This window comes from Monodelphis domestica, chromosome 6 (genome assembly GCF_027887165.1).
Source record: "Monodelphis domestica isolate mMonDom1 chromosome 6, mMonDom1.pri, whole genome shotgun sequence".
Taxonomy (NCBI): domain Eukaryota; kingdom Metazoa; phylum Chordata; class Mammalia; order Didelphimorphia; family Didelphidae; genus Monodelphis; species Monodelphis domestica.
The window spans coordinates 100,948,041-100,963,340 of NC_077232.1; the positions used below are offsets into that span (position 1 = coordinate 100,948,041).

Consider the following 15,300-nt stretch of genomic DNA (forward strand, 5'->3'; position numbering starts at 1 on the left):
CTACCTGCTGAGCCATTCAGTTACCCTTGCACTTGGTTTGCACATTTTGCCCCAAATTTACTGGTTTTGACCAATTCCATCTTTGGTAAAGGATTGGTTAGAAATTTGGGGAGCTACTTGAAACTTAGGCTCTCAGTAAGTCATAGGTTTGAGGGTTCTATTCCTATGACTTGTCTTTCATGAATTTATTGTTTATGTAGAGATTGGACAGGACTTTGTCATAAAGCAGAGTCATTAGTGCTAAGTTCTGTGATGACAGGCCAAAAAATGGTTTATAAAAATGAAAGTGAAAGCTTCTGGATTCCGACATGGTTCAGCTGCCTGATGTAAAGGCACCCATTCTTTGGGTCAAGGCTGTCAGCCCAAGTTAGTGCTAAAAGCATTTATTAAACATCTACAATGTGCCAGGAACTGGTTAGGTGCTTTACAAATACATGCCATCCTCATGACAACTCTGATAGTATCACCCCCATTTTACATTTGAGGAAACTGAGGTAAACGGAAGTGATTGGTCAAGGCCACACAGGTAGTGGCCAAGCTATTTTTGAACCCAGGTCTTCCTGATTCCAGCCTTAGCACCATTGTGCCACCGAGCTGCCCCTAGAGGGATACAATCTCGAATCATTTTTGACATTAGATGATTGAGAACAATAGAGGTGATGAAAGTAAAAGTCTTATATTTCTTTAATCTTGGAATCCTTAAAACATATGGCTCTCCAAAAAAGGCCTTTAAGTTTCTTGGGCAAGGCTTAGGTTCCAAATACCTTTATATTAGAATGAGTAGAGAGGCAATGGAATGAGGCAAGGGAGCTTAAATGAAAATTCTTCTGGCAAATATTAAAAAAGAATTTGATAGTAAAGATTCAAAACTTACGGGGGGTGGGGGGGTTGGGGGAGGGGAAGCTTTTAATCATACCTCTCTAGAGCCAGACTACCTAGAGAAAAATGGTATAGATTCTGATAAACTTGGAAGACATTTGAAAGTTGGGGTTTAGAAGCCCAAATTCCCTATATTGCATTCCAAAAACTTTCACTTCAATACCAATGGTTTCTGTTTGTCTTGATCTATTTTCTTCTTGCTAAGTGAATTTATAAAGGCTAATTCTGCTAACTTGGAGAAATCAACGACGAAACTAGAACTGGGTCAGTAAATACTGTTTGTTAAACAGTTCTGGGTCCCCCTGCCCCATTCCTAGATAGGAGGTATGAAATACTAATAAGACTTCAGTACTTTTAATTCCAGTGACTGACATTTAAATCAAATTTTCTTCAAGTTCAACTTAAAGAAATTAATATGAAATTTAAGATAGTACAAGAGGAGGCAGCTGGGTGGCTCAGTGGATTGAGAGTCAGGCCTAGAGACGGGAGGTCCTAGGTTCAAATCTTGCCTCAGACACTTCCCAGCTGTGTGACCCTGGGCAAGTCACTTGACCCCCATTGCCTAGTCCTTACCACTTTTCTGCCTTGGAGCCAATACACAGTATTGACTCCAAGACGGAAGGTAAGGGTTTAAAAAAAAAAAATTGTACAAGAAATGAATTTTTCTAATTTTCAGATTGCTTCGGTTTGGAGCAGTGAGGAATGGGAAGAGTAAGAAAAAGAGGAAAACAATGTCATGCCATTCCATCTTACTCCACTCCCCACCAAGGTGCAAATAGTTTAACCTTTTATTTCTGTGGACAAGACAAAACCAAGTCCTCTTATAGGAAAAAAAATGGGAGATTTTAGCATCTGGAAGAGTGAATTTTGGTAGCTTTTCATTACTAAATCAAAATAAAAGAAAGTAAACTTGTACCTCCAGGTCAGGCATTTGAACACTAAGAGAACTAGGAAATTTAAAGTTCCATAATGAATCAGGAGAAATGGGGAAAAAAAAAAGAAAAAGTTGGCCAAGGTAACTAGGTAACCTCTAGTTACTTACCTGAGAAAAGGCTGATTTGGAGTCTCCAGGGAGAAAGTGGAACTGGAGAATAGCACTCATAGGGCTTCCAATAGCAATCTATGGGGTAGGGGCAGTGGCAATAGGTCAGTTCCTATGTAGGCCAGGTCCTAAATTCTCACAATGCAAAAAAAAAGTTTTCTAGAGTTTTAGATGAAGCCTTGTTGACAGGGATCAAGCTAAACCACTGACTTTTATTCTAACAATAAAAAAACTGACTTGAAAATACCTCTGAAATTCATATACAATAGCATGGATTATTCCATCAAATTGTCTGCAGGGTGTATTGATCATGTGTTAAAATGATCACAACTTCTCCAAAAAAAACTCTTTTTGGCCAAAGATACCTATACTTTAAGTAATAATTATACTTTTAGAATGTTGATAAAGTTTTCTTAAATTAATTATGAGGTCTATATTTTTTCTATTTAAGTATATTTTATGGATGGCAACTTATATTTCTGGACTGGTCCTTACCAAAGCTATACCCATACAAAGTAACTGCATTTTAAAGGTTAAATTGATAAAAACTAGAACTGGCTTATAAATCAGTGGATTACTTGAATGACAAAAAGAGTTAATCTTTCTTAGAACAGTAAACTTTTGTAAAGCATTTGAAATTTAATTGGAATTTCACAAATTTGATTTAGGTGCAACTCATTAGGATCACAACTATTTGATAAAGATACATACTGATATTGCACTTTACTTCGATATAAACCCAGAATCTTTATCTTGCTGTTTGAAAATACTAGAGGTGTCTAAGGACCATGTGCAACAAAAGACTTTTTGTTTCCATGGATAGTTATCTCCTAGAGAAGTTACTTATTTATTTTAAAGGAGGAAAAAAGTAACTCAGGACACCAAGAATGAAAAAATCATTAAATGTTATTGATCTAAAAAACAAATAAAAAACTGGCCCCAAAATACACTTCAAATAATGAGTATGTTAAGTAGTATAATTTAAAGAGTTGGGGTTTAAAATCTGTTTAAAAAAAAAGCGGTTTAAATTAAATTAAAGAAATGCACTGTTATTTTTTTTTAATATTCTCTAGGGGTGAAAACAAAAGCTGATTACCATTCTGACTATGTGGTCATTATATACACGAGTGAAGCCCAAATTGTGAAAAGAAACTTATACACAAACGTGTATAAACAAACACATACCTAGGTATTCTGGGAGGCTGAAAATGAAGAAATAGTAGTGCTAGATACATTGTTCCTTAGTTGGCCAGATGAAAAATATATATGACATGAAGGGGGCAAAGCAGATGGAATGCTAGGCCTGCGGAGTCAGAAAGACCCGAGTTCAAATTCTGCCACTTCTTTAGGTGGATTACCCAGAGTAAGTCACTTAGCCTCTGTCTACCTATCTGAGCTTCCTCATCTATCTCCCAGGTTAATTGTGAGATCAAATGAGATAATTATAAGGGGCTTAGCCTAGTGTCTAGCACATAGTAAGCACTATATATTAGTTATCATAAGAATCAAATTCTATACACTCTACCTCCATGAATTCATTTGAAAATTTAATTCAGTCTGTTAACCTGAATTTTTAAAATCCATAATGAAATGGATGATAGGTTCCATTTACTAGTTTCACAGACACAGGAAAATCGCCACCTCTAAATTCCTTATACAATTCCCTAGGATTGTAATTAATTATACTGGAGATGGGTTGCAGTGAGTTGACGAAAGAAGTTTTCATTTTGGGAAGTCCCTATGTAGAAGTCACAGAGCACCTGGGTAAAACAATGTCTTATATTTAATTTCTAAATCAAGGGCAGAGTCTTTTGCTTTTTGTTTTTGCGTAGCTATATTAAAAAAAAAACAACAACTCCCAAAGACCCAGGACTTTTCCTGGGCAGGATGAGACAATGATAGGATCACAGACTTAAGAATTGGAAGAAACCTTCCTTTATAGATGAGGAAACCGAGGCTTACGTCAGGTGATGTCTAAGTGACTAAGCAAGATTTGAACCGACATTGATTCCAAAAGCAGCACTCTTTTCTTGACTGAGATAATTAGAAATGAGATGAGGAAGAACTATTAAGTTCTTTATTTTGCTTTTGATCTCTCTGTTAAGGAGAATGATCCTTGGGCTTAAAAGGACAACAAAAATGTTAGCAGGGAAGTGAAATCCAAGGTAATTAAGGAGAGAGTAGCTCCTCCCAATGAATTCAAGTCCCCAGCCCCAAATGCTCTACATTCCAGGGTACTGAAACAGAAGGAACTGCTAAATGTGATTATTGAGCGACTGTGCGATATTTGAAAAGTCACAGAGAATGAGAATTATTCCTGGCCAAATTCCTAGAATGACATAAGATCTTTTTTTAATATTTGAAAAGGGAAAAGGTTATTATGACGAGCTGGCATATCTTTATCAAGAACAGGGGATATCAGACTAACTTCATTTCTTTTGACTGGTTTACCAGATTGGTAAGAAATGTTAATATAAACAATTAGCTGAGCATGAAATAAATTTTTGCATGATATTTTATGAGCAAGAGGAAGCATATTACGAATTATGAAGACTTGGACACTCTATGAGTAACTGCCTTACTCCAAAAGTAGTCATTATAATGGATCATAGTAGAATTTCCAGGGATCTGTGGTTAGTCCTTTGCTCTTTCTTTTTTTTAAAAAGCATTTTTATCAAAGACTTGTGAAGAAAAGTATCAATGCCAATCTTATCAAACAGGAACAAATGATTAAAATGTTATGTATGACAGGCAAGATCCTAAAAGATTTCCAAACTCTGTAGACTAAGAACAGTATGCCAAATGAAAAATATGAAGCCTGGTACTTCACACATTAACTTGAAAGTAAAAGATGCAGAAAGCATGATTAGGCATTTTATCTGAAAAAGATTTAGGGGTTTTAGTGAATTACAAGTTTTCCCTGAGTCAACATTGTGCATTAAAGCAAAGAATAAGGTTGCATTAAAAGACACTATTGAGAACTAGGGTTCTGAATCTGGGATTCATGGACTTGTTTTAAAAAATATTTTGATAACTACATTTCAATGAAATTATTTTTCTTTATAGTTTTATATATTTTATTTTATACACTTAAAAACATCTTTTTGAGGAGTCTGAGATTTTTACCACACTGCTCTAGGGATCTATCATGCAAAAATGAATCAAGAACTTCTGATTTCCAGAATAACCAGGAAAAGGGGGAAGATAGGTGTCTCAGTGGATAGAGAGCCAGGCCTAGAAATAGGAGGTCTTGGGCTCAGATCTGGCCTCTGACACATCCTAGATATATGATGACTCTGGGCAAATCACTAAACCCCACTGCTTACTTCATATCGCTCTTCTGCTTTGGAACTAATATACAGTATTGATTCCAAGATGGAAGGCAAGGGTTTGGGAGGGAAAAAAAGAATAACCAGGATAGAGGTCCTCCATACTATGAGTATATTATATGAATTCCCCTCCCCCTTTACACCTTTACCTTCTGTCTTAGAACTGTGCATTAGTTAGGCAATGGGGGTTAAGTGACTTGCCCAGGGTCCCACAGCTAGGAAGTGTTTGAGGCCATATTGGAACCCAGATCTTCCCATCTCCAGGCCTGGCTCTCAATCCATTCAAGCACCCAGCTGTCCCCCTTTTAAATTCTGATAAACAAGATGCTTCATTTGGACAAGGCTTAGAGGGACATAACTGTTTTGTGAGAATGCAATAACAGAATCAGGTTGCTCCTCTCTCCCTTGAATCAAGCTAGCCTCTCAGGAGGCCAAGTATAATAAGATTGGTCTACAAAAATCAACTTTAGAAGTAAAGGCAGGGAGGTAAAAAAATTATGTTTATTTAAAATAAAGGGGCTTGGGTAAACCACAAACTTGCTCTAACTCAAGTGTGATGTAGCACTCATAAAAGTCCCAACAAGGAGAAATGAGAATAAGTGGCAAAGGGGCAAATTTAGACTTGTTCTAAAGAAATACTTCCTTATTAAATTAGGATTATTTAAAAAGTGGAATAGACTGTTTTAGAAAGTGGTAGATTCTCAGCTATCAAAGCCATTCCAGTGAACAATCTGGATGACAGGTTGTCTCTAAATGAAATCCTTCTTTAGAGAAACCATCTCTAACTACACTTGGAACAAGTTAAGCACCTCCCTTCTCGGTACCACAGAGACAAAGACCAAAATTTAACTGCACTTGCCCTTAAGGAGCTTCCATTCTATTTAGGGAAACAGAGTTGGGTGTGTGTAAATGCACACATATATACACAAAGTGACTCCAAAGTAGCCTCCTGGAGGTCATGTTTAACTAAGGATCCTAAGAAACAAAGAATGAGAAGGGAATTCATGGCAGGTAGAGTCTCTGCAAGGCAAAGAAACAGCAGCTGCAGAGCCAGGTGACAAGGATTACTTTTGATTCTAGGAGTAATAGGGAGCTACTGCAATTCAAGAAAACTATAGAATACCCCCCTGGTACTTGAAACCTAGTCTAATTGATTCTACATTCTCCCCCTCCATTCCCTGGCCTAACCCAGTCACTCCCCACCCGTCTGTATTCTTGGGTTTATTTCTGGATAGGAGAAGTTAGCAAAAGGCAATTATCAAGATCGATTGTGTAACCTACTTCATCCTTTTCTCTGCTGCCACCTTGGTACAAGCTTTTCTTACCATGGCGGTTGGAGCTTTTGACAGGTCTCCCTCCTTGCTCCTCTCCTCCACCACTGTTCGAGGACCATAACCCCAACCAACTCCACCTGGATCTGCAGTTCAGCCTGGCTTCAAATCCAGGGAGGCTCATCCCTCCTCCTCTCCTCACCCCTCCCCGACTTTGTCCTCCTCTGCACTGGGCCCGGGGCCAGCCCCAGCAGAGGGGAGCTTGGGGGGCCTCTGGCTGCCCCTGCATCTGTGCAGCCTCAACTCAAGCTGCCCTTCGGGAGGGACACACCCTTTCTGGCTTTCCCGTTAGTGGCAGCGCCTGGCATTCTCTTTCTTACTTGTAAGAGTGCTCAGCACATAGTAGGTGCTCGTCAGACCCAGCACAATCCATCCCCCCCCCCCAATTTCCCAGGGTTGCAGCATCTCTTCATTTCTGACTGTGCCTTGTGCTTCCATCCTTCCATCCATCCTTTATTCAGACTATTTCTAATCTCTGGAATGCCTTTGCTCCTCATTCCTGTGTATTGTCTAAAACCCAATTCAAATACTGCCTTAACAAGATCCTCATGCTAATAAAGAACTTCCTAACTGGGACTTCAGAGAACTTTCTCTCACTGCTTTTGAATCAATTTTTCATGTAACATGTGATTATCTGTACTTCGTTTTTATTCTCTTATTGCTGACAGACTAAAGCAGAGACCATTTTTATTTACCTCTAGACTTTGTCAGAAAGCATCATAAGGATCTAAATAAATGTTGAATAAAAAATACATTACAGAGATCATTCTTTTGAATTCAGAAATCCTGTCTATACCATTTAATTGGTACTTCATCATATGCCAATGTCTTACATGATTACTTACCTTCTTTTCATTATATATTTTCTCTCAATAGGATTATACATTTCTTTGCATCTCTCAAAGATGAACTAAAATATCTGCTGAGTCCTATGACTATTTCCTTTCCTATATGTGTATTTTAACATTTGGTCTATACAAATATGAAAAAGCATATTAAAAGAAATCAATTTTACAAAACTAAGACATCTCATAAAAATTCAAAACCAACAAAAAACTCAAATTCCTGAACAAACATTTCATCAACAGGTTTCCTTAACTGATCACACGCAAACCCTCAATTTTTCTGACAAAGTTGTGGGGTTAAATATTTTCCCCAAGGTTGGTCACTTACTATGCTATGGAAAAGAGCAATGAAAACAAATCTAACAATGAGATTGAAAATAATTTCAAAGAGAATAGAAAAAGGATGGGAAAGCAATCTAAAATAATGAAGTTTAAGAAAACACTTAAAAATCAGATATTAATGTAAAAAATGTTATTTAAAAAATAAAACACGACTAAAAATCTTCAAAAAAAAGGAAGGAAAGTTATCAGCAAAAGGTAAATAAAAATCTAAGCATAACAGGAAATTCTGGAAAGAGAAATGACTTATTTAAAAATGGGAAAACAGCATAAGGAACAATTCTAGTAATACACCCCCCCCCGTTTTTTTTTTTTAAAAAGCTGAAATGCAAAAGCTCTTCCTAGATTCATTAAAAAGGCACTGTTAACATTTTTCAATTTTTTTTTCCTGCAATGATTTCACATGCTTTTTGCTTGAGAGCATAAGATAAACTTTAAGAAGCAAACATAGTATTACATTAAAACTTTATGCAGAATATTTTACTTTTGGAAACTGTAACTTTATGAAATGAGTATGATATATTGGAGGTTGGGGGAAGGAAAATTAAGTTTCACATATTAATTGCTCAATTTCTTTATAGATTTCCATTTTCTTGTTAATTATAAAAACTAAATTGTTTGTTCATAATTACTGGGTATTTTTAAATTTTCTCCCCAAAGTTATTTACTGTCTGGCCTTGTCTATGCTAAAAAGCAAAAGCACATTTTAAGTTCAATTTCTTTATTACAATAGTGGAAATATTATTTATTAAATATTTCAATTTAATTTGAATGTTAGCATATTGTTAAAATTACTATTTTAAAATGCTTATTTCTGAAGAGTTAACTGTCCCATTTCATCATGTTAAAAGTCCCAAAACTAACCACATTACCTTTCATGTTTTCTTTTAATTATATATTATGTCTGTTTAATTAGTTTTTTAAGTTCTTAGTCTTAAATTTTATAGCATGATACATAATATTTAACTCATTCATTTCCAAATACAAAATTACACCCTTTCTTGTCAATGAATCAGCAGGAATCACACCAAAATGTCTTGACTGCTTGGCTTCAATGTGTAAACCAAAGCAAGGTTTGCCAGCTGTTAGACCAATACAGGAAATCAAATTTCAGCCAAAAAGCAGCCTGCTGGTTTGGAGTAGAGTCTCTGAAAGGCACCAATACTGAGTTTTCTTACAACTGATATGGTTTTTAACAGCTTGATTCTGTTTATGAGTAGAAGCAATAAAAGAAGTGAGAAGACTCTAAACTGAAAAAACTACTGCTCATTCTCTAATCCTTAAGTAAAATAGGACCTAATCTAATTCTCATGAGGGATACAGGAATAAGGAATGACAATGTAAATGAGATTCACACCCAAAATAATTGTGATGCCTTATCATCTGTAGCTATCAGCATTGCACTGGCACTCCACCTATGTGTGTTAAGTGAAATACATCTAAAACCCTAATGATGAAAAAGGGTTAATTTCTTTAGTCAGCTAATCAGGTAAATGTTTGTGGAAATGACTAGGAAACTGAAAAAATCATCTATTGAAAAAGATGGGACTTAAAAAAATTAGTCTAATTCATTCCTCTCCTACTAGGTTAACATGTTTATATCTCTTCTGTTTAATTCTTATTGACATTCTGAAAATTTGAAGACATAGGGAAAGGCTTATTTGGAATCTGATACCTCACATTCAGAAGTGTAGCTTAATTTTACAAATTTTTTTTGGGAGCCCCCACCCCTGCAAATAAGGCGTTCTTTACCTATTATACTTTGCTCATGGAGCCTACAATGAAATTTTATAATCAGGGAGAGAAAAACTTACCTAGTTGGTATTTTGAATAATAGTTTGCCATTTGTCCACTGTTACAAGATTGTCGTTTATGTCTTTTTGTTGACATTTCAGTGTTCTTCCATGAGGGTCTTTTTCTTTTGTTTAATTTACTAAGAACTTCAGAACTATCAGGAGCATTCTTATCAAACTTAATATGCTTGTCTAATTTATTGCCATCAAGTTGGCTAGCAAATGTGTCAGGCGAGGAATTGTTTGCTTTAGATTTTTCTATTGCTTCAGACTGCCTTTTAAGAGAATTTTGCCTGGCCGAATGGGATCTTAAGTTACAGGGCTTTGCCTCTTCAACATAAGTCTGATGATTACTTCCACTCTCAACAGATTCGGGAGAGTAAATGATTGTATTTAGCTGAAATTGATTTCTTTGTTCAATATGATTGATTTTCCTCAAAAATATCCTACAGTCTTTAAAGGTTTTTGACCTCCAAGAACCTGAACACACTTTTCCTTGTCTTGACACTTTCCCAAAATCTTTATGGCTGTAATTTGTTTCATTCTCTTTAGCATGTAATTTAAAAATGCTTTCTAAGCTAGCATGTGTGTTGTAGTCAGGCAATTCTACCTTCTGTTGCAAAAAAGCATCCCTGATTTCAGGTGCTAAGACTAACTGCTGGTTTTCTGCTTTGCTCTTCCCTTGAAGTGTGATGTCAGCATTTGTCCCCCCTGTAGTCTTATTTAAAAACTGGTTCTGGCAGAAAAATCTTAAATTTCTTCTTTTAGATTTCCAATCAACAGTTCCATGATTGTGAAGTTTTTTTACTTGTCTCCATCTTTCATGCTGTAGTCTCTTAAATTCAGTTCTCCTCAATCTGGCTAGTGTGAAATTACTTTTCACATTTAAGACTGGAGATCTAACAATTTTACGCAATATCTGTAATTTCCCTGCTGATTTTGAAGGAGAGGATAGTGCAAATTTTTTAAAGTGCTTTCTGAAAAGGCTAGTATTATGATCAGATTGTTTGTTTCCAACTTTGATTCCTCTGGTATTAATTACTTCCAAAGGATTTCGAGCATTTGCTTTTCTAACTAGTGAAAGAGATTGTGTTTCTGTTGTTTGCATAAACCAGGTACACAGCTCATTCATATCACACTTTTTCTGAAAAAGCATTTTTACAGGTGAGACTTTAAGTTCTAAAAGGCAGGTTTCCAAAGGGCTTGGCACTTTAAAACTACTATCTTCTTCTAAGTGGCCTCTTGCTTCATGAAGACAATTATCTGTTTCATTTCCACTGACTTGCACCCAAGCATTAGTTATCTGCTCAAATCTATTATTTAGCTCCTCTAACAAGGAAGCATTTGAAGTAGTAGTTGCCCACCACCTGAGAGAGGGGCTTGATGAGAAAATAGGATCCAATGACACTTCTTCATTGATAGTTGTGAATTTAGCATCATCAGAATTCTTTTTTGCATTACCTGAATTTCTGGTTCCTGAATTATCTTTGGAAGCTGATTTTGGATTTGAGTATTTGCATTTTTCTTTTTTATCTTTAGTTTTTTGGAAATGTAGTTTATATGACTTCCGTAGCAAGTTGTTTCTGTAAGCAAAGGAATTAGAAGATGCTAGGGAATGTAAAAAATGTAGTGATGGCTTTCTGTCCCTAACAGACTGTCTCAAAGGTACTGGAGAGGCCATGTTCTTTGATCTCTCCTCAAACAAATTCACTTGAGTGCTTTTTGCTTTATCCATTTTATTGCACTGGTGTTCATGCTTCTCTTCTGTTAAGCTTTTTTCTAATATACTGTCTTGATCTAAAGGAGGCAAGCAGCTGCTTATCCATACTTTTCTTTCTTGAGGTGAAACTCTATTAATAGTCACAGATATACCAGAGATTTTAACTTTTGCAGGTCTACCAGGTTTCCTAATTACTGTCAAAGGCTTCTGGCTTGTCCGGATAATATTGCTGTAAGGATGAGGTAACACAGATTTATTCTTGATAGGTCTGATGTGTTCATAGCCAGTAGTTAAACTTGGTACAGTACTCATTCTTTCATCCAAGCCCATCTCTGTTCCTTTATGTTTCAGCCCATTGTATTCATGCAAAAAATCAGCACTACTATTATTTAAAGTTAAAGCACTGCCAAAGCTACCTTCGGATACCTGTCTTTTAATTCTTCTTGACCTTCCATAAACAACAGTTACTGTGATACTTTTTCTACTAATACCCTCATTTAAACCTGACACTAGAGAGTCTGTGTTTTTCTTCCCCAAACTGTTGATATGCTCACTTCTTCTTATAGTGCTCTCTAGCTTATCAGTTTTGGGTTTTGGAGGCCTTCCAATTGGTCGCTTAACTTGTTTTACTACTTGAGGACCTATTTTTTTAGGCCTACCCGGTTTCCTTTTAAAAGATGACTCACTAGCACTGTTTGATTTATCTAGACATTCTTCTGGCTGCTTAGAACTATTTATGTCAGTTACATTTATTGAATAGGATTCTATAGGTTCCTTTACACAATTGGATTGTTCTTGTTCCCCTTGTGAAGTGTCACTTTCTGTATTACGATAATCTCCAAAATATGCACTTGGAATGCTCTTGCTTTTTTCAGCTTCTTTTCCTACTGATGAGCTAGTTGTACGTTTTTCAAAAGAACAGAGGTTTGCATTAGAAGTACTGACAGAAGTTAAAGTATATTTGACTCCTTCACTACTATTAACCTCTGAGAGAAACATGAGTTTAATAGGACTAGAGTAACTGGAAAAAGAATTCTCTACAACTTCAGACTTTGTCTTTGAAGTCAAACTACCCAAATCTAAGGGTTTTTTTTTGAGGCTATCAAGTCTTTGATTCATTACATCATTATGTTCTACTGCCACATGACAATTGCTTTTATTACTGTTGCTGGATGGCACTTTAGAATGTGATAAGAAACTCTGTTCTTTACATGTTTCATTCGCACAAAGGTTCAAATTTCCAGAAATATTTTGGTCTTTATAATTAACATCGTCTTTCAGTTTCTTAGTTATTTTATATCCTTCTGATAATGGCTGATTATCCAATGTATTTTTGGCTATGTTTATAGTATCTTCTAAACGCTCCACAACAACTTGCAAATTTGTATTCCTTGCAATTTCATTTATGTCTATGCTATTTGCTCTATCACCTTGAAGATCTTTCATCATATCTTTTTCGGTAGACTTCTTGGTCTTAGGAGATTTTTTAAATACAAAATTATTTGTTACATATACAGAATACCATCCAGGAGGCACAATATTTCGCCTACTTCTACTTAGAAGTCCAGTAATATCATCCTTCAGGGGAATATGATTCTTTTCTAATCTAGGATTTTCTCGATGATTTTGCATTTTCTTTTCGGCTACAAATTCTTTCTGTGGTTTTGTTTTTTCTGGTGGTGTAGCTGTAAAGCTTTCTGAAATTGTGTCAAAACTAGAGTTCATTTCCAAAGTATTAAGAGGTAGTTGCAATGATTGTATTTCATATACTGGCAAAAATGTAGATGCTTCTTCATGATGTGAATTTGGAATGATTTGGGGATTTTGGAAAGCAGAGTCTTCTAAAATGTATGATTCTTTGTCTGTTGATACTTTCTCATCATTGCGTATCAATTTCTTTGAAAATTTTTCAGAGGATGACTTTTTTCTTGCAAAATTTTGATCAAGGCTAGCAATTTCTCTCTTTATTTGTAAAGACTGCCTTCTAAACAAAGGTGAATCAGGCGAGTTATGCATTGCAAACAAGGTTTCCTGACGCTTTCGGAATCTTGTCTGTATAATTTTATTTTCTACTTTTTTATCATGTTGACTCAATAGCTCCATAAAACTATAATCACTAGCCTTTGCATTATGCAAAAGAGAAGTTATTAAATCACCTAATCTTAGATTATCATTTTCAGTATTACTATCACTACTAGATACTTTAACAAGGTTCGTTATATCTGTGGTTTCAATTGATTTTAATTTTTCATTAATCCGATCCATTAAATCTTGAAAAATTGTAGTACTTTCACCTTTTTCATGATTTATAAAATGGCTGCTTTCTTCAGCTATGAGCAAAGAAGAGTCATCTGAGTTATCAGATATGTTTGCTTTGCGTATTTTACCTTCATGTTCACAACTGCTATTGTTGTCTTCTGCTGGTATAAGAGATGGAGGCTGATTGATAGTTGCTTCAAGTTTGTTGTTTTCAAAAGCTGAAAAGCCTGAGATTGAATCTTTAAGTTTTTCAAATCCTTCAGTCTGTATGGGAGATAATGGTGGTGGTGAAGGACTCCGAGATCTGTTAGTATCTTTAACATTGATTGATAGATCACATACTTCAGGTAAGGAAAGAGAAGTACAAAAGGTTGATCTTGTAGAGTGATTGTTACAGTTTTGTAATAGCCTAGAACAGCACCTGTGGGAATTGTAATTGTTGGCAATTTCTCTATTAACTACTGTCTTAATGTGTTCAATAGCTACAGTTTGGCAAGATAAGCAATGAAAATCTTTAATACACATTGAAAGGGGTGATAAGCCAGGGCTTTGTCTTTCATTTTGTAAACACCCTCTTTCTGTCAGCCTATATTCACCACAACTACAGAATAGACCATGCAAATCATCTTCAGTGAGGGATTTTTGAGATTCTGAAGACAGAGCATGTGATGAATTGCAACTGCAAAGTGAAGAAGCATTTTGCTCTTGAATTAAAAATTTCAACATAGTCAAAATCTGTCGCTGATGATATGTGCACAATGATTCCAAAACTTTGTTTAATGTTGATTTTCCTTTTTCCATTTTAGTAGCTTCCTCTGATTTTGCATCAAGAGTTGAACTAAAAATAAAAATCAAACAAAAATAATAAATGACAGTAAAAGTACCAAAGGTATATGGGGCTATATAATTTAATGTTAAGAATGAAAAATCTTTGAATTTTTGGGGTTTCAAAACCCCAATACTATAAGATTTGCAATAACACTTTATTACTTAGAGAAATATATCAGTGTAAATAAAAGTTGATAATAAAGAAGTAATATGGCAAGAAATTATTCAATGTAAAAATCCCATTTTAAAAGAAAAATTAATAATAGTACATTAATATTATTTGAAAAATATTTAATTTCTCAAACATATACTTTTATAGACCTTAATGGTAAAAACTTTATCATGACTTTAGAAAATTTTGTGAGGTAGACATTTAAAAATTATTTTAATCATCTATTATTGGGCCATATTCTTTTGGTACAAATAAGGAAAGATATATAGAAGTAGGATCTTATCTTTCTTTTAAAAAAAAGAACTGTAACATTAATAGAATGTTAATGGAAATAGAAGTTTGCAAGAAAATATTTGTGTAATTTGGATCTTATAGAACTCAGATAGTTTTACCTATGGTTAAATCAAGATATTCTTATCTAATACAAATTTTGAAGGTATTTAAAATATTTTTATTAAACAACTTTTTGAACTGAAAGAAAGTTACTTATAACTAACTATATTACTTACCTATATAATTACTTAATTAGAAATGCTGGAAAAATGTTCATGGTAGAAACTAATGAAAATCTATCTTCATAAGTATAAGATCCAGTGTTGTATAGCAACTAACAGAGATATCTATGTGTATAATTTTTCACCCGGTACCCGTAGCAAGAAGAACAAAATATGTTAAAAGAATTCTGTTTCAGAAAAGTATGTATTTATGTTAAACATATCACCAAACTCTGAACATGAAACTAGCCTTTCACATACTAGATGTC

The 15,300-nt window shown here is 35.0% G+C and overlaps 1 protein-coding gene across 16 annotated transcripts in view; it reads right to left on the reverse strand.

The window, feature by feature from the left end:
* The window catches only part of LCORL (ligand dependent nuclear receptor corepressor like), a 154,815-nt gene that overhangs the window by 20,293 nt on the left and 119,222 nt on the right, over nt 1-15,300 (reverse strand). For 13 of the 16 annotated variants that reach the window (XM_056802451.1, XM_056802458.1, XM_056802461.1 and 10 more), the window contains 2 exons: nt 9,580-14,375; nt 1,922-1,999 (listed from right to left, as the gene is read on the reverse strand). The exons of 1 other annotated variant lie outside the window; for it this stretch is intronic. In XM_056802451.1, the coding sequence (XP_056658429.1) occupies nt 1,922-1,999; nt 9,580-14,375 (4,874 nt within the window). 2 more of the 16 variants (XM_056802454.1, XM_056802453.1) reach the window with 2 other exon arrangements.